Here is a 20,320-nt window from a genome sequence, read left to right on the forward strand (position 1 = left end):
GCTGAGTCTTCATTTATTCACTCTAATTTAAAGTTTCACGTGTCGGTAATACATTTTAATCTTTTTAGAAGGTCTCTTTCTATAAGCCTATAACATATAACTAAACTATTGTTGTATGTAAAGTAAATAAGGTTTTAAAAATGTTTAAGAAGCTTCATTTAAAATTAAATTAAAATGCAGAGCCTCCCTGGACCGGTGGCCAGGACTCAGGCAGTGAGAGTGTCACTGAAAATCAGCTTGTGTGCTGCCTTTGGCACACGTGCCATAGGTTGCCTACCCCTGTAATAATAACTTCTTCAGCAGGGAAATCTGTGCACATACAAGGCCGACTTTAGGCCAATTCCACCAATTCCCCCGAATCGGGCCCCGCGCCTAAGAGGGCCTCGCACCTAGTGAGAATCCCTTCCCTGGCTAGAGGTGCCTTTTTAATTTTTACTCACCTGGTGGTGCTTTGGGTCTTCAGCGGCACTTCGGCGGTGGGTCCTTCACTTGCTTTGGGTCTTTGGCGGCACTTCGGCAGCGGCTCCTTCAGTGCCACCAAAGATCTGGAGCGAGTGAAGGACCCACTGCCAAAGTGCCACCGAAGACTCAGAGCACCGCCCGGTGAATACAAGCCCCACATGTTTTTTTACAGGTGTTTTTTGTTGTTGTGTTTTTTTTTTTAGTCATCCCTGTCGGGGCCCCGTCAAAACTGTTCAAATTGGGCCCCGCACTTCCTAAAGCCGGCCCTGTGCACATAGCATGGGTTTTCCAGGGGAGTATGTTGTATAGTACCTGCTCCACAACCATATAACCAAAGTCAAATTGGAGGCCTAACCATACAATGTTATTAAGTACATGACATGGTGGTTAAAGGAAGAAAGTATGATGCTCTCTCCCTCTTGTGGGCTCATGTGTCTAGTGGGCATTTATTCCGCGCCACACAACAGAAAGGAGCAAAGACCCACTGCAGTTATCGTGTGATGTGGGGTATAGCTGGAAAAATATGATAAGTTTGTGAAGTAACATGCTGCCATTGGTAATGAACTGTTCTCATTGCAAGAAGAAGAGAGTAACACTAAATGTGGCTACCTAAGCTAATTCAGAATGTTTATAAACTCTCTGGTGGTGAAAGTGGTAGGACAAAAAGCATGGCAAAGGCATGAGGAGTTTAAACCAACCTGTCTTTCCATTGTAAGTGCCCAGGTATAAACTCTTATTGCAGGAAAAGGTAAGTTCAAAGGCTGGGCTTGGGGCTCAGATCTATGAGTACTTCCCAGAGGTTAGCCTACTGCTGTGACAGCACTTATGTTTTACTGTTGTATGTCACCACTTAATTAATATGAACTACACCTGTTAACAATAAACTAAGACAAGAAGTACATTTAATTGAATGTTTACATTAAACATGTTAGAGAACAGATCTGCCCAAGAGAATTGTTAGATTAGTAACTGGATGGTTTTGTGGTGTTTCAAGGTTGAGTATTTGATTCAATTAGCAAATAACATGGTGTTAGACTAGCAAAATATACTGTATGGTAGGAGAAGCAGCCAGCATTTGGTATAAGCCGTTGTGCTTTTACAGACACTTATCAACTTTTCAGTCAGCTTCTGAGGTAATAAGTTAAATAAGCACCAATGTGATAGGTCTAGAACACTGTAGAAACATTTTCTTTTTACTACTAGGGATATATTATATATTTTACAAATTTTTCATGCAGACTTGACATCTGCTGATATGAGTTCGGATGAGACCTGCCTTGAGTGTATCTGCTGAGGGCAAGCTCTGGAATTGCTGGTTAATAGTGGTAAGCCAGAAGCTATACTTGTTTGCATAATAGTGGCAGGTTCCTCGGGCACCATTGCATTCAATGAAAGGAGTAGCTCTGAAGTCTTCCAGACAGCTCCCAGGAGAAACCAGTGACTGTCCTCCACCTTCATCACCAGCTCCAGTGTGCTATGAGACACAAAGAAGGCAGTGTTCAGATACAGGACAGGGCTACACAAATTACTGCCCTAGATCAATACTGTCATAAATCAACAGGTGAGGGAGGGAGGAGACCAAGGGTAAAATGAGTTCTAAATCTGTTACCTGTAAGAGTTCACTCTGTAGGACATTCCTATGAAGGCATACATAGGGCCAGTCTTGCAAACCTCGCCCTCATATTTAAAATGTATGGGAGTACTATTGTTGATTACTCACACAGTAAAGTTTGTGGGATTAGATCCTTGAACTATCTGATTTATCTACATTTTCCATTTTAAACCTATCTACCTCTTCTTTACTCCAGCCATTTAAGATTTCATATTTTCATGGCACTGAAGACTGAGCTGAAATTTTTCTCATCTCTGAGTTTTCAGCAGGGTGGGGGTAATGAGAATTTTCCTCCTACATACAACGAATCTATATATCACACACCCATAAGCTATATTAAGGCAGAAGTAGCTTGTTTTAATCAGAGGGGTTTTCCCTATCAGTTGAATAAATTAACATTTCTATCAAATTCAGTCCTGATTAACAGTACATTAAGACATGTTTATTGTCTAATTCACTCTTTGAATGACAGCTATAAGCAAAACTGACAATCATTACTGTACAGTACCCCTTTAAGAACTACATCTCGTACTTTTAATGGTGTGCTACTGAAACTAGCATGTAACAGTGAACCTCCCAACAGATTTCTCCCTACTTTTACAAAAACGTGTAACATTTATTCTCATCTCACTTTTCCCCCCATTTCTCAAAACCCTTCAATTTTTAATGTAAAAATGAGAAACCAATAAAGAGGTTTGTTTTTTAATTCATATGAAAACATAGTAAGACTAAACCCTCACTTCTTGCCTTTCACTGCACAGGCCAACTGGTATTCAGCTTGCAAAGCCGTACACTGTTCAGTAACAAAAATGGAAACCGATCTTTTACCACAGTGCTAAATAGGTATGGTATTAATGCCTCTCCTTTCACCATCTTCTCAGATTGAGATGGGGTACCTATGATTCTGGGCAACTGAACAAAAGCTTTAATCTCTGAGGTGTTAAACATTGATTTTAAGAGTGGCACTAGACCTGAAACTGAACAGTGTAGTGTCACCAGGGATGAACTTGCCCCTTTTTCCTTGGGGAAATGGGGTAGGCAGCAAACCAAAAAGTGTCTTAGTGTAACAAAGCTCTTAACTCCCAGGCTTAACTCATTTGCCTCCAGACAAATGATGGCCTCACATTTTGTTAAGTAGCCTTCAAATCTTTTCAATCACAGCTGCAGCTCATGACATGCCATGTAACCTTTAAGTACCATTTGTACAGTGATTTAGGATTATCCTGAACAGAATCACACAACAGAGTATTTTCAGCTATCTTAATGATCTAATGCTAATGCGCTCAAAAGAAATCTAATTTCTACATACCAGGACTCTGAGCCTACAACAGGATCTGGCCAGGCATGCCCTGTTGCTCTATATGAAGTCCCATTGACCCATTCTGATCTCTTTGCAGGACTGGCCCCTAACACTAACACCCAAAAAGAGGGATCTACACCTCTACCCCGCTATAACGTGACCCGATATAACACGGGTTCGCATATAGCGCGGTAGCAGCGGGGCTCCGGCTGCTGTGGGGAGCCGTGGGCCCTTTAAATCACCACTGCAGCCCTGCCACCGCTACCCTGATATAATGGTGTTTCACCTAAAACACGGTAGGGATTTTTGGCTCCCCACGACCACATTATATTGGCAGGGCCGCTGAGAGCGAGTTTGGGCCCCGGTGAAAATTTTTTTTTCAGGCCCCCCAGCAAGGGCGGACTGGCTAAACAGGGCCGACGAAGCCGGGCCCCAGGCCCCCTTTCAGACCGCTGGGCCCCGGTAATTTGTACTGGCTTCCCCCTGCCCCTCGTCGGCCCTGTATATCGGGGTAGAGGTGTACCATTTTACTGAAACCAAGGAAGTTGTTGTGAAACACTACTGAACTGAATATGCTTTTCTTGAGATCATCAGGAACATCATGTATTACAAATCTTATTCTTCAGTGTTCAAAACCCCACACTGTCCTAACCGGTCACTCCATGAGCCATTGCTTAATTGCTAATGCTGTGGTGTGCGTGCACATCAAAAAAATGGAAGGTTTCCTTCTGTGAGCACTTGCAGTTTTTGGCACTTCCCTTGGTAACAAAGGACTTTGTACTGGGAACTCTACCTCTTGTTGCCAAGGCTGCAGCTCTCTCTTTACCAATGCTTAGTATAGGCATTTACAAACAAACACGCCTATGAGGTATTCTGTTCACCATAGTACCCGAGCACCTTCCAGTAAATGGATTCAGCAAGGCGACTAACTCCTGTCACAGGCTGTTTGTTCATTCACCCGCTCCCCAGCTAGGTGTCTTGTTTTGGTAGTGTTTTTTTATATATATATATATAAAGATGCCTGTTGCTATGTGTGTGTTAGAGAAAGCAAGGTCAAAGAAATGTGCCTTGAACATGGAGCAGAAACGGGGGAGGTTTGTGATCATTCTTAGTTACTGGGGAAGTGCCTTGCAGTCTGGGATCAGACCCTGGAGAAAGTTCCATCTGCCATGCATATGAGCTTTACTCTCGGTGGAAGTTCCATCAGGTCAGAGGAGCAAAGTTGTACATGAGGGTCTTCATCCTGAGCTCTAGACGGTCTTTTAGATGTCCTGGGCCCAGGCCATGGAGTGCTTTGAAGATAAAAAGTGAGACCTTGAAGCAGAAGCGACACATGGAAAGGACATGCGGGGTCATGTCCCACTTCCCCCAAATTTGCTGCTTAGCTTGTACTGAGCATGCTCAGTAACACTACTGAAGCTGGCAGCCCCTCCCCCCACTCTCAGCAGGCACAGGCTACTAGGATGGTCTGAGGAATGGAAAACTTGTCTTAGGAAAGGAGACTCAAAGAGCTTGGCTTGTTTAGCCTAACCAAAAGAAGGATGAGGGGAGATATGATTGCGCTTTATAAATATATCAGAGGGATAAATACCAGGGAGGGAGAGGACTTATTTAAGCTCAGTACCAATGTAGACACAAAAACAAATGGATATAAACTGGCCATCAGGAAGTTTAGACTTGAAATTAGATGAAGGTTTCTAAACATCAGAGGAGTGAAGTTCTGGAACAGTCTTCCAAGGGGAGCAGTGGGGGAAAAAGACATATCTGGCTTCAAGACTAAGCTTGATAAGTTTATGAAGAGGATTGTATGATGGCATGGCCTAATTTTGGCAATAAATTGATCTTTGACTATTAATGGTAAATATGCCTAATGGCCTGTGATGGGATGTTGGATGGGGTGGGATCTGAGTTACTACAGAGAATTCATTCCTGAGTGTCTGTCTGATGAGGCTTGCCAACATGCTCAGGATTTAGCTGATAGCCGTATTTGGAGGTCAGGGAGGAATTTTCCTCCAGGGCAGATTGGCAGAGGCCCTGGGGGTTTTTCGCCTTCCTCTGCAGCGTGGGGCACAGGTCACTTGCTGGAGGATTCTCTGCACCTTGAAGTCTTTAAACCACGATTTTGAGGACTTCAGTAGCTCAGACATAAGTTAGAGGTTTGATACAGGAGTGGGTGGGTGAGAGTCTGTGGCCTGCATTGTGCAGGAGGTCAGACAAGATGATCATAATGGTCCCTTCTGACCTTAAAGTCTATGATTCTATGATCTCTGACTTGAACTTGATTTGATAGTCTATCTGAAGCCAGTGTGCAGAGAGCATTTCTGACATGTTCCCGGTAGCCTGTGTGGCTGAGGAGATGCACGGCAGTGTTTCCTATGTGTTGACAGTTTCATGCCCAGGTATAGTGCATTGCTGGAGTCCAGCTGAGCGATGACAGGCATGAATAACTGAAGCCAGGTTTTCATTTGTCAGGCTGAGACACAAGTGGAGATGGTAGAAAGCGTTACTCTCAGAGGCTGCTAGATGAGATCTCTGTGTCAGCAAGCGATCCAAGAGTACTCCTAGACAACAGACTAAACTAATTATGGTTGTGCTGCTTCAACCCCTGGAGACTACACCACAGCTGTAAGCTCTTCAGTATATTTTCCTCTGCCCACCAGCGTCACCTCTGTCTTGCTCAGGTTCAGCTGTCGCCAGCTATTCTTCATCCAAGCACTGTCCATCTTGGTGGTAGTGGTGTGGTCTTATGTGGTGAAGAATAGGTAGAGCTGTCTATCATCTGCATATTGCTGGTACTTGAGTCTGTCATATCTAACCAGTTCACTTTGTGGTTGACTGACTGTAGCATGGGTGGCAAGTCTGTAGAAATTTTGGTGATGCCCAGAACCCGCCCCTCCCAACTGTGCCCCCGCCAAACTCCACCCCCACCTGCCTAAGGCTCTGGGCAGGGTTTTTGGGGGAGGTCTGAGGTGCAGGTCCTGGGCTGGGGATTAGGGTGCAGGAGGGGTGCAGGCTTTGCGATGGAGTTTTGGGGCAGGCTCTAGGCTGGGGCAGTGGCTGGGTGTGCAGGAGGGGGTGAGGGGTGCAGGCTTTGAGATGGAGTTTGGGTGCAGGCTCTGGGCGAGAGTGTAGGAAGGGGGAGGTGGTGCATGCTCTGGGAGGGGGTTTGGGGATAGGAGGGAGTGCAGGGGTGAGGGCTGTGGGGCTGAGGATGAGGGGTTCATGATGTGGGGGGGCTCAGGGCTAGGGCAGAGGGTTGAGGTGAGGGCTGTGGGGCTGAGGATGAGGGGTTCATGATGCGGAGGGGCTCAGGGCTGGGGCAGAGAATTAGGGTGCAGGAGGATGAGGGCTCTGGCTGGGGATGAGGGGTTTGGGGCATTGGAGAGGCTCAGGGCTAAGGCAGAAGGGCAAGGTAAGGGCAGCCTGCCATGCCGTTATTGGATGGCAGGTGCTAGGACCCTGGGGTAGCAGACAGCAGTTCTGCAGGGAGCCGCTCTACTCAGAAGCAGGCAGGGCAGAGGCGCGCGCTGCTTTCTGTTAGGCAGGGACGCGGCGGGGCGGGGGATGCACAGGGGGTGTGGTGGCAGGCGGGGGCTGGGACCTGGTCCAGGCAGGGACGTGGCGCGGGGGAGGCCCGCGGGGGCCAGGGCCCGATCCAGGCAGGGCCAAGGGAGAGACCCAGGTCCAAATATTGCTGGAGCAGGGCACCCGGCCCTGAATACTCCTGGAGCCCGAGCACCGCAAATGTAGATAACCTGCCGCCTATGGACTGTAGATGTTGAAAAGGATCAGAGAGATCACTGATTCTTGTGGAACTCCACAAGTGAGAGAGGGGAGTTTCTTATCACTACTCACTGGGGGTGGTCTTCCAGGAAGGACAGATTATTTTAATGCATTAGCCTGCCACCTCTCTCAGGTGAGACAGCAGAATCTCCTTATCAACAGTATTGAATGCAGAGAGGCCGAGCAGGATGAGAATGGATGTCTGTCCTCTCTCTGTTGACTGGAGGAGATCATTTATTAGTGCCACTAAAGTGGTTTCTTCCAATTTTTTATTTTTGTAGCTGGAGAGCATTTTTTGTTTTGGTGATGTTTCCTGTGAGAGGAAAATCTATTTTCTGACCAGTTCTACTTAAATAACTTTCAGAAGGCCAGAAACAAAATCAGTAGTGGGAGCTGAGATTAGAACATCGGCGTTCCTGTCTACCCAGGTTCTCACACAGTACCAGTCACCATGCTTAGCCGAGTCCCCTAAGCCTGGGTCAGACGTACCTCTCTCTAACTTATCGTACACACCTGGTGGGACATTACTTATTCTAGGGTGAATTCTGCATTCCTGGCACAGCCCCACCTCCCGTTTATGTCAGTGCTCATTTTGGGTGACAAAGAAATGCAGGATTGGCCCATGTGTGCGCACGCTGTAGTAGCTTTGCAAAAAAGAGCTGTACCCTAGTTATATGGTTTCTATTCCCACAAGGGGTGTATGGTCTTAAGCTGCGTTCCCTCTAAGCTGTGTGGCTGCCCAGGAATGAATCAAGGGCCAGGCACTTGATTAGCAGAGCTGCACACGGAGGCCTGTGTTCAGGTACCCCTCCCCTTGCTGCTCAGCAGCTCCTCTGCTCCTGCCCTCTGGCTTGGAGCCCCTGGACAGCTGCTCCAGGAACCCTTGGCTTGCTGTGTAGAGCAGGAGGCAGGGGTGGCTCTAGGTATTTTGCCACCCCAAGCATGGCAGGCAGGCTGCCTTCGGCAGCTTGCCTGCAGGAGGTCCCCGGTCCCGCAAAATCAGCGGCAGCCTGCGGGAGGTCCGCCAAAGCCATGGGACCAGCAGACCCTCTGCAGGCATGTCGTCGAAGGCAACCCGTCTGCTGCCCTCACAGCGACTGGCAGAGCGCCCCCCGCGGCTTGCCGCCACAAGCACGTGCTTGGCATGCTGGTGCCTGGAGCCGCCCCTGGCAGGAGGGGCACTGATGTCAGGGTGTCTCCCACCCCCTTTCCCATGTACACCATCTCCACAGAGTGGGGAAGGGAGGACAGGGCTCAGCAGCAGGAGAGCTGCTGGCAGCTGCTGTCTGAGCCTTCTGGTGAGTGCCTTAAAGAGACAGCGCACAGTCTTTCAGGTTTCCCCAGCAGCAAGCACCCACACAGTCTCTGTGTCTCACACACACGTAGCCTCTCACTTACACACACCTCACAACCCAACTTGTGGTGGTGGTGTTACTTGGTACTTCCTGCAATGCATATATAGTTTTCCTCACACATATATACATATATTCTCTGTAATTTTATTTTTTCAAAGTGCTGTTATTTTAGTTTTTTGACTGGTCTATGCAATTTCACAATTTTATTTCTCTCTTATGATTAAATTTAATTCTTTGAGTAGTGAGTTCTAAAATGCCTACCTGTCCTGCCTGGAGTAATTATCCTTACGGTAACTTCAAAAAAAAATTATATCTAGGTATTTTGTTTCTACTGGTGGCACATATCCACACATTACCTCGATATTGGTGCACATAACAAAATTCATTCTGCACATGGATGGAAAAAATTAGAGAGAACATTGGTCTTAAGGATAATTTTCAGTTTGAAAGCTTGAAGAAACCAAAGAACACCATGAAATGTCGAGTTGCTTAAATATAGCTTTTGTTTGTTGAAAATAAAAGTAATCTTCACTCTGCTTATTAGTCTAATTTTCCCTTTTTGTGCAGATCTGTGATTTTATCAGATCAATTACTTACCATTGTTCGTGAAAGACCTATTACCTACTCCTCATCTTCTCTGTCTCTCTCTCTTGCTGACAATGGCTTAGTGGGCCACCCTCCCAACCTCAGTGCATAAACTTTAGCTGACATTTTTATTCTTAGCTCAAGCGTCTTTTTTTGTTTGGAGAGTCCATATTATCCACCATGTAAAATGGATCATATCTTCTGCTGTCAGGTACAATTTGTCACCTACAGCATAGTCACTCCAAACTCCATATACTAATCTGGTTGGAGATAAACTGTTGCCCCAGCCCTTCATGTAACTTTAATTGGCCTCCCATGATGAGGGAGAGAGCAGTTTTCCTCACACATTTCTCCTCCCTGCTTCTATGGGAAGATTCAGTGCGTTTGGATTTTTAGCAAACCTGTACCTAAACCTGAACAACATGGCCAGTAGGTGGGACCCTAGCTTAATGTAACCATGTGAGATACTGTCAGCAAATGTTGAAAAGGACAAATACCATGAGGAAGGAATATCCGATCCATAAACTGCGCCACCCTTCAGGACAGTGTGGAATAGAAACATCTTGACTATGGACAGCAATTGCAACAGCTGGGGCTTCACAGACGGAACAACGACTGATATATGGTCTAATTTCTTCTTCTGCCACAGGCATCATTGGAAGAGGTGCTGTGGTTGAGAGCCAGTAGGATTTATCATTTCGGTTTGCATAATAACAGACGTCTCCAGGGTTACAGTAGAGGAAAGGCATGGTACTAAAACGAGCCAAACAGGATCCAGCCAGCCCTGTAAAGAAATAAACCATCACAAATCTTTAGCAGGTGCACATTCAAGTAAGAATTTATTTTTAGCTTATTGCGCATACCTGCATAATTCAGTAAAATTTATATTTGTATTACAGTTCCATTCAAACTTCAGTAGTGATCTGGAGAAACCACCTCCATAGGGAGATGAAAGAAAGAAATTTAGTTCTAATCTGCTGTCATTTCTAGGCATCCTAGCCTAATATGCACCAAAGCTCAAATTTTCAGAAATGGCCTATGATTTTGTGTGCCTCTAATTTTGAGTGGGAAAATCAGATCGAAAGTGTCAAATGTTGAGATATTATAGAGCCATGTACATACCAAGGTCCTGGTTATGTGCTTTTTCCTGTCCTTCAAAATACAGTAGACTGTAGCCACTCCAGAGTTTGTTCATACCAACTGGGCACATTGGCTCTTGCTCAGACTGGCTATGCTTCACCAGAAGGTAACCAATGTTAACACTGCGACCTGGCATACCTGGTATCCCAGGGTTACCTGGACGGCCTGGTTCACCTTGGGGAGAAATAGAAAGAGACAATTAAGAGTAACTGGGGAACAGCCATTTTAGACTTGATTTTGACCAACAGGGTGGAATTGGTAATGAATCTGAAGATGGAAGGCAATTTGGTTGACAGTGATCATGAAATACTAGGATTTCATGATTTGAAGGAAAGGAAAGAGTGAGAGCAGCAGAATAAGGACAGTGGACTTCAAAAAAGAAGAGCTGGTAGGTAAGGTCCTGTGGAAAGAAAATCTAAGGAGGAATTCAGGAAAGCTGGCAGTTCCTCAAGGACACAACATTAAAGGCGCAACTGCAAACTATTCCAATGAAGAAGAAAGATAGGAAGAATAGTAAGGGGTCAATACGGCTCCCTCAGGAGCTCTTTAATGACCTGAAAATAAAAAAGGAATCCTACAAAACGTGGAAACGTGGTCAAATTGATAAGGAAGAGCACAAAAGAACAGCCCAAGTAGGTAGGGACAAAATCAGACAATCTAAGGCACAAAATGTGTAACATTGGCAAGAGTTATAAAGGGAATGAGAGAAGATTTTTTAAATACATTAAGATCAAGAAAAAGACAAAGGAAAGTGTAGGTATTCTACTTAGCAGGGAAGGAGAGCTAACTGATGACATGAAGAAAGCTAAGGAGCCTCAATGACTATTTTGATTAAAAATAAAAAGGTTAACGATGACCTGAAGCAATCTTGGCACCCTTAGCTATTATCTTTGAGAACTCCAGGAGGATGGGAGCGGTCCCAAGAGATGGAGAAGGGAAAACACAGTACCTATCTTTAAAAAGGGGAACAAGGAGGACCTAGGGAATTATACATCAGTTGATCTAACTTCAATATCTGGAAAGATATGGGAGCAAATTATTAAACAATCAGTTTGTAAACATAGCATTGAGGATAAGAGGGTTATAAGGAATAGTTACCTAATCTACATACTGGGATGGGACTTGTTCACCATTTAATTTATTGCATGATATTTATCTTCTCTATATGGAAAGCTAATGTCATCAATCAGCTATATTTCTAGGACTGATCCAATTCTGCTGAAGTCCCTGAGTGTTGGATTGGGCTCCCTAGATTGTAAGTTGAGACTGTGATTTAATACTAGAGCTGAACAAATAATTCACAAATAATTATCTGATGACTTTAGCCTCTTTCTGCTCATGCAATATGGGCAAGCAATCATTTTCTTTTAAAATTTATTCTTCATCTAAAATTACCTGCCAGTTTTTTTGGATGACATTTTTAACCCTATAAAGTGATTTGTTGTGAACAATTCTCTGAAAATATTCAATATTTGACATTCTTGTTTGGGCTGGACTGATCTGTGTTTGTTCAACTAATTCAGATGGTAAAGTTTCTGGTTTCTACCTGGATGGGCACCCAAGCACTTGTACCACAACTGCTCATCTATTTACATCACCTAGGAATTTGAAATTCTATTTTCACGAACATTCCTGTTTGTAAAACCTTATTGATAGTGTGATTACTGAAGGCCAGAACAGAAGGGGCACAAACATTAAAACAAAGTAATTTAAAAATCTGAGTGAATGTTCATGGAAAACATGTGCACTGAGATCTAGCTACAACACTTTGTTTTAAAGACAGTTTAAAGCTATTTCAATGAAAACTATCAACAGCAAAACCTAGTAAGAGCATTGGAATCTGATGTAAGTGGAAGTCAGAAGAGTTGCTTCAGAAGCGTTGACAATTGTACAATGATAATGTGCAAATAACAGAAGATTTATAGAGTGAAGTGGGGAAAAAAAAAGAAAAAATAATAATGCAACATCACTTACCCTCCAAGCCTGCAAGACCTGGAAAACCTGATGGTCCTTGATCTCCTCTAAAACCTGGAAGAGCTGACATGCCACCTCTTCCTTGGAACCCTGGTTTACCTGGTGGGCCTCTAAAACCTTAAAACCATCAAGTTCAACATGATCAGACAGATTTGATTTTTTTTTTTTAAGTACAGAAAATAAGATACTCAAAGTGAAGTTCCGTTCTGAAAAGTTACCATGTAAACCTAGCATGTACATACTCAACAGATCTAGTTATTATGAGTATGTGTGTTCAGTCACACTTGCAAAGTTAATCACCTAAACTAAAAGCAAGATCTTATGATGCTTGCCCAGACGAAGTTCCTCATTGACTTTTTAATGGGGAATTGTGCCTGAGAAAGGACTGCAAAATTGGGCCCCATAATTCTATTATTTTTCATGCCTGTTACCACTGAAGATCCCATATAAATTATAGGAGAAGAATGGAATTCAGCTCAATGTATCTCACCAACAGAACTGTTATGTGAAGTTCAACTGCAAGGTCAGATTTTGCCCTCAATGACATTTGTATATCTCAGCTAATGGAGTCAGTTTGGATTGAGCTAAAATGACAATCAGGATCAGTGTGGGGTTCATGGGTGTTATAGAGGCCTGCAGTTAAGTTGCAGTTGGTTAAGATGTACATGCTGCACAGCTTCATTTTGATTGCTCAGGATTGATTTTGCAGGGGTGGCAGTGAGAAAACCCATTATTTCCCTTGCGACTTCAATTACATTTAGTATTAGTGAGAAATAATAGGTAGGGAACCCCTCAGCACTACTTTTACAGAAGCCCTATTCTGAACAGCACTGCACTTCAAGTGTGAATGCACAATTCCTACCTGGATCACCTGGTGGACCATGGGGCCCCATCTCACCAGGTATTCCTTGGGGACCTATATTTCCACGAGGGCCTGCTGTACCCTGGTGAGTGACCAGTTTAGGGGGGACTGCAGGCGGCCCAGGAGAACCTGGAGGTCCTTGGAAACCTGCATTATAAAAAGAAAAAAATGAACTCATTTATAGACAAAACAACTCCCATCCTTTGGTGTGCTCTATGTCTGTCACTCAATGAGGTACTAAGGTTGGACATTTTAGTTGACTATTAATATTAGAGATGTACCCTGAGCCATAAAATTCAGCCGCAGATCTGGGTCTGCAATTTCCAAAGTCTGGGGAGTAGGAGGTCACTTGGCATCCTGGAAGGCGAGGAAACCATTCCAGGCCCCAGGGGTTGTGTAAAAACAGGCAGAAATACATGAGTGAAAGGAGACAAAGGGAGCAAGAAGGCAGAAGAGTGGGCAGAGTGTAGCTTGTGATATGCAAAGTTGTGCAGTGCCCTAAAAAACTAGAACGAGCTATAGCACTGAATATAGTGGGCTATTTGTAGGCTTTTAGAAAAGGGGAAGGGTTGGTATTAGTGAGGCATAGGGTTTTTTACATTTCCTAATATCTTTTCTGTTGATCTACTCTGGTGGGCTGGGTGAGGGTTAGTGCCGGAGTTGTTATAGTTTGAGTGGTTGGCATTGAGAGATTTTTGAAAAGCACCTAGAGTTTGGAGTTGGCCCTTTTCATTTATATACACGTTAAAATCAATTTTAGATGGGAGCCAAACTTCATGACTGGCCCGAAGTTCATTCAGGAATGCAGACATAGGGTGAGTTTGAAGGCAGGTGTGGTAGCTGCTGAGCAGGTGTGTGTTTGTTGAATGATGGAAACTATAGCACCAGAAGGCTCTTACTCACCAGTAGGTCCTCTGTCCCCCTTGGGTCCAATGGGCCCTGTGTCACCAAAAGCTCCCACTAAGCCAAGAGTACCCATGAGACCTTGCGAGCCTTTATGCCCTTTAATGCAAAATGACACATTTGAATTATTGTATCTCTGCACAGACAATATAAATGGTCACTTCTAACATCTACTGGAGCAACAAATAACCATTTCTTTTAAAAAAGGGTTCATTTTTTGCCAGCGGTACCTTTTGGTCCAGGGTACCCTGAAATTCCAGGTCTCCCTTGTGGTCCAGGGTCACCTCTAGTGCCTTTTTGACCATCTTCTCCAAGCACACCTATTTGACCATCTTCTCCTCTGTTTCCCGCTGGAGCTGGAATTCCTGGTCTGCCCCGGGGTCCTGGATAGCCTGTGAGAGCACATTTTAAATTGGAATCTATGTTGAAAGGCAGGACCGACAGCATGGACATGGGGGGAAATTAACAGTGTCACCTCCATTGTGGAGCATGGGTCCCTTGCCAGGTTTCAATCACTGACCCTGAGGTGGGGAGAGAGGTAATGCCTATGGGACCCAAGAGACATAAGCACATAAGAACGGCCATACTGGGTCAGCTCAAAGGTGGTCCTAGCCCAGTATCCCGTCTTCTGACAGTGGCCAATGCCAGGTGCCCCAGAGGGAATGAACAGAACAAGTAATCAAGTTATCCATCCCGTCTCCCATTCCCAGCTTCTGGCAAACAGAAGCTAGGGACACCATCCCTGCTTATTCCACAATCCTGTTAGCGTGAGACATCCTACAGTATGGAAGGAGTTACCTACCTTAGGCCTTCAAGTCAAAGTTTCTTAAGTAGGGTTCATGGGAAGGGAAGAAATAAAGACCCCTTCATAGTATTTGTTTTTCCTGGCTTTTACTACTTAACAGCCCAGGTGCACAGGTTTTGAAAAGCCCCAAAACTTGGATTCAGGAAAAGTATTAATGGAGGATGAAATGCTGATGCAGAACTTGACAAAGACAGTTTGTAATGTGTCTTCACTATGTTACAAGGAGTCTGTGGAGGGTTTGCTATAGCTATCATCGATAGAGTACCACCATAGTTCTTCCTATGAAACTACTACTTGTCTAGTGGAGTATGACTTTTGCAGAAGGGAGCTTTTTTGCTTTGAAAGAAGTAGGCTTCTCAGATGCAACTGACTATGCAAGGCGATGAGATGGAAAGAATTAATTTAGCCTGATGGGATGGTAGCTACTGAATTTTTCTATTTGTTGAATTCTTTTAAAGTAATGCTTTGGGATTCTTCTAACATCTTTCCAGCAGCTGGTGAAGCCAATCAATGTTTAAGAGTTTTAAAAGAAAGGACCACTAGGCTTGATTTCAAAATTATAACAGAACTCTGAGAACAGTTCAGGTTCAAAATCAAGTCTATCTGAATACAGACCGCTTCTTTTACAGCATGATTTTTATTTTTTTTAATAAAAGTGTCTTTTATAAGAGCTTGCAACTTCCCATCCTGGAAGGAGGAAGGGAAAGAATATCCCCATGTTCAAACAGTGGAGAGAAAAAAGAGAACTAGATAAATTCATGGAGTTTAAGTCCATTAATGGCTATTATCCAGGATGGGTAAGGAATGGTGTCTCTAGTGTCTGTTTGTCAGAGGATGGAGATGGATGGCAGGAGAGAGATCACTTGATCATTACCTGTTAGGTTCACTCCCTCTGCAGCACCTGGCATTGGCCAATGTCGGTAGACAGGATACTGTGCTGGATGGACCTTTGGTCTGACCCAGTATGGCCATTCTTATGTTCTTATGAAAATGATAATTACTTTTAAAGCTTAAGGACAGGATTTTCAAAAGCACTCAGCAGTGATAAAACTTCCTTGGATTTCAGTGGAAGAAGGGCTAGGTCAGTGGCAAGAGAATTTGGAAATCCCACCCTAAAGCTTTGTCTTGAGTAGACTGTAGACAAATCAGCCGAAATTTTCAAGCCTGTGGGCCTAACATTAACCTGATTTTCAGAGGTGCAGAGCCTCTGCTGAAGTCTGAATGGAAATAGGGTCCAGATTTTTAAAAGGTATTTGGTGGTGTGCTCAGCACTACAATGCCTAGGAGACTTAGGAGCCTAAATCTGATTTTCAAAAGTGACGTAAGCACTTCGGAGCCAAAATCCCATTGAGTAGTCAGGAGGCAGTTAAACCAATATCACAGGGAGAGGGTAAAAAGAAGGAAGATCTGAGCACTTAGTTGGGAATTGGTCCTGCTTTGAGCAGGGGGTTGGACTAGATGACCTCCTGAGGTCCCTTCCAACCCTGATATTCTATGATTCACTTAGCACAAAATTGAGATGTTGAGAACAAAATTAATGAAGTTAAGTAGTGTTAGTCTGAATCTGTAAAAAGCAACAGAGAGTCCTGTGGCACCTTTAAGACTAATAGATGTATTGGAGCATAAGCTTTTGTGGGTGAATACCCACTTCGTCAGATGAATGTAATGGAAATTTCCAGAGGCAGGTATAAATATGCAGGCAAGAATCAGTCTGGAGATAACGAGGTAAGTTCAATCAGGGAGGGTGAAGTCCTCTGCTAGCAGTTGAGGTGTGAACACCAAAGGAGCAGAAACTGCTTTTGTAGTTGACGAGCCATTCACAGTTTTTGTTTAATCCTGAGCTGATGCTGTCAAATTTGCAAATGAACTGAAGCTCAGCAGTTTCTCTTTGGAGTCTGGCCCTGAAGTTCTTTTGCCGTAAGATGCATCTGCTATTGTGTGGCCGGGGAGATTGAAGTGTTCTCCTACAGGTTTTTGTATATTGCCATTCCTGATATCTGACTTGTGTCCATTTACCCTTTTACGTAGGGACTGTCCAGTTTGGCTGATGTACATAGCAGAGGGGCATTGCTGGCATATGATGGCATATATAACATTGGTGGACGTGCAGGTGAATGAACCGGTGATGTTGTAGCTGATCTGATTAGGTCCTGTGATGGTGTTGCTGGTGTAGATATGTGGGCAGAGTTGGCATCGAGGTTTGTTGCATGGATTGGTTCCTGGGTTAGAGTTGTTATGGTGCAATGTGTGGTTGCTGTGGTCCATCAGCTCAGGATTAAACATGACTGTAAATGGCTAGCCAACTACAAAACCAGTTTCTTCTCCCTTGATTTTCACACCTCAACTGCTAGCAGAGGACCTCATCCTCCCTGATTGAACTAACCTTGTTATCTCCAGACTGATTCTTGCCTGCATATTTATACTTGCCTCTGGAAATTTCCATTACATGCGTCTGATGAAGTGGGTATTCACCCACGAAAGCTTATGCTTCAATACATCTGTTAGTCTTAAAGGTGCCACAGGACTCTCTGTTGCAAAATTAATGACGGAATCAAAGAATATGAAGAGAAGAAATTCTTTAATTGCCTATAATCTAATGCTGGGTAACAACCAAGAGAAATTGAAATTGCTCATTTAGGAGAGTATTTCAATCTAGTTGGTATTACTGACATCTGGTGAGATGATTGGCACAACTGGAATGTTAAAAATCAATGGTTATAACCTACGCAGGAAGAAACAAGTGGGCAAAAGGGAAAATGGAGTGCCATTCTATATAAAAATGGCATTATCTGTTTCCGATTGACTGATAACTCAGAAGAAAATGATCTTGAATGCTTATGGAGCAGTGTACTAACAGATAAAGCATAAGATGATGTATTAGTTGGTGCCTGTTACAGCCAAATCACACTAGGTAACAGGATGACTGCCTCCTTACACATCTATCTCTAATGTGTCGAGGGAAAGAACCCTTTGTGATCATGGGGGATTTCAATCTGAATGACATATGCCAGATGTCTCAAGCTGACAGTACTGAAACACCCTTAGAATGTCAAAACATTTTAGATGACAATTTCATAACTCAATAAGTGTGGCAGGAGGGAATTCTTTATCAGATTTTCTTCTAAAGAGGAACTGATCACAGAACTAAAAAATTAACGGTAGTTTGGGTTCAAGTGATCATGACTTGATTACACTGGTTATGTGCAAGTAGAATAAAGTCCAGAACACTTTTGTATATACTTGTCACTTTAAGAAGGCCAGTTTCACAAAGCGGAAAACAATTATGAGTCAAAACATCTGAGAGGAAGAATTTAATCAGAAAAACATGAATTGTAATTGGGAATCATTTAATACCTTACTAGATGCCAAAGAAGTCACAATCCCATGATAGTGGAAGGAAGGCAGTGCTGGTTTAAAAAATGGACATGGTGTAGAGGAGAAGTGAATGCAGCTATAAAAAGTAATATAAGTGTGTGTGTGTATGTGTGTGGAAGAAAGGAGAAGCTGATAGTAATTAATATAAATAAAAAATTACAAATAATAGAAAATTGATAAGGAAAGCAAAGGGATACAAGAAGAGATCTACGGACAGCAGAGTTAATGACAGTGACGAGTTTTTGAAAAATATATTAACAGCAAAAAGAATCCTGACAATGATATTGGTCAGTTACTAGATGGAAATGGTAGAATTATCAATAGTGATGCCAAAAAGGCAGAAGTGTTCAATAAATATTTCTGTTCTGTATTTGGGGAAAAGATACACGATATAATCTTATCATACGGTGGTAACTCCCCATTTCACTAGAATCTCTGAAGGATGCTAAACAGAAGCTACTAAAGTTAGACCTTTTAAAATCAGCAAGTCCAGATAACTTGCAGCCAAGAGTATTAAAAGAGATGGCACTGTAGTTTGCTGGATTGGTAATGTTGCTTTTCAATAAGTCTTGGAGTAGTAGGGAAGTTCCAGAAGATTTGGAGAAAGCTAATGGTGTGGCAATTTTTAAAAAGGATAAACAGGATGACCTGGGTAATAATGGGCTGTCAGCCTGACACCAATCCTAAGCAAGATAATGGAGTGGCTGATATAGACTCAGTTAATAAAGAATTAAAGAAGGGTAATGTACTTAATGCAAATCAGCATGGGTTTATGGAAAATAGATCCTGTCAAACTGATCTGATATCTTCTTTTGATGAGATTACAAGACTGGTTGATAAAGGTAACAATATTGACTTAGACTTCTGTAAGGTGTCTGACTTGGTACTGCATTACATTTTGATTAAAAAACTAGAATGATATAAAATTAACATGGCACACATTAAATGGATTAAAACTTGGCTAGCTGATAGGTCTCAAAATGTAACTGTAAATGGGGAATTGTCATTGAGCAGGTCTCTTTCCAGTGGGGTCTTGCAGTTTTATCATGACCTTGAAGAAAACATAAAATCATCACTAATAAAGTTTTCAAATGACACAAAAAGTGAGGGAGAGTAAATAATGAAGAAGACAGGTAACTGATTCATAACATTCTCAACTGCTTGGTAAACTGGGTGCAAACAAACAATGTAGCTATATTAAAATGCATATATAAATATTTACATCTAAGAACAAAGAATGTACGAGACTCTATCTTGGGAAGCAGTGACTCTGAAAAATATTGGGTGGGTCATGGTGGATAGTCAGCTGAACATGAGCTCCCAATGTGATGCCATGACCAAAAGAGTTAATGTGATCTTGCATAAACAGGGGAAACTCAAGTAGGACTAGGTTATTTTACCTATGTACTTGGCAGTGATGAGAGTGCTGTGTCCAGTGCTTGTGCCCACAATTCAAAAATGTTGTTTATAAACTGGAGAGGGTTCAAAGAAGACCCACGAGAATGATTAAAGCACGCTTTACAGTGATAGACTGAAGGAGCTAAGTCTACTTAGCTTATCGAAGAGAAGGTTAAGGGGTGATTTGATTACAGTCTATAAGAATCTACATGGGGAACACATTTAATAATGAGTTCTTAAATCTGGCAGAGAAAGGTATAACAAGATCTAATGGCTGGAATTTGAAGCTAGACAAATTCAGACTGGAAATAAGGCATACATTTTTGACAGTGAGGATAATTAATCACTGGAACAATTTACTAAGGGTCATGGTAGGTTCTCCATCACTGACAATTTTTAAATTATGATTGGATGTTTTCCTACAAGTTTGCTCTAGAAATTATTTTGGGGAAGTTTTATGGCCTGCCTTGTACAGGAGGTCAGACTAGATGGTTCATTTTGGTCTTGGAATCTATGATACTGGATAGGATTTTAGCTCCTAAGTGCTGAAATCCCTTTAGAAAATGAGATTTAGACTCTTTATCCATTAGGTGTTGCATCACTCAGTGCACCAATACCTAAATACCTTCAAAAATCTGGGCCTATGTGCCTAACTCAGGCACCCAAGTTTGAATTGTTGGAGTACTCTAAGGGCTGGTCTTCACTACTGCAGTAATTCAATGTAAGTTATGCTACTTCAGTTACGTGAATAATGTACCTGAAGTTG

General features: G+C 43.1%; 1 protein-coding gene across 1 annotated transcript in view; it reads right to left on the reverse strand.

Moving 5' to 3' along the window:
• Window positions 1-1,676: 1,676 nt before the first annotated feature.
• COL4A2 (collagen type IV alpha 2 chain) overlaps window positions 1,677-20,320 on the reverse strand; it is a 230,081-nt gene continuing 211,437 nt past the window's right edge. Inside the window, exons 42-48 of the mRNA XM_050946942.1 lie at window positions 14,207-14,368; window positions 13,977-14,075; window positions 13,074-13,220; window positions 12,212-12,328; window positions 10,220-10,411; window positions 9,595-9,881; window positions 1,677-1,936 (exon numbers count right to left, since the gene is read on the reverse strand). Of these exons, the coding sequence (XP_050802899.1) occupies window positions 1,682-1,936; window positions 9,595-9,881; window positions 10,220-10,411; window positions 12,212-12,328; window positions 13,074-13,220; window positions 13,977-14,075; window positions 14,207-14,368 (1,259 nt within the window). The 3' untranslated portion in view covers window positions 1,677-1,681. The remainder of the gene's footprint in view (window positions 1,937-9,594; window positions 9,882-10,219; window positions 10,412-12,211; window positions 12,329-13,073; window positions 13,221-13,976; window positions 14,076-14,206; window positions 14,369-20,320) is intronic.

Source organism: Gopherus flavomarginatus, chromosome 1, assembly GCF_025201925.1.
Source record: "Gopherus flavomarginatus isolate rGopFla2 chromosome 1, rGopFla2.mat.asm, whole genome shotgun sequence".
NCBI classification, from domain to species: Eukaryota; Metazoa; Chordata; order Testudines; family Testudinidae; genus Gopherus; species Gopherus flavomarginatus.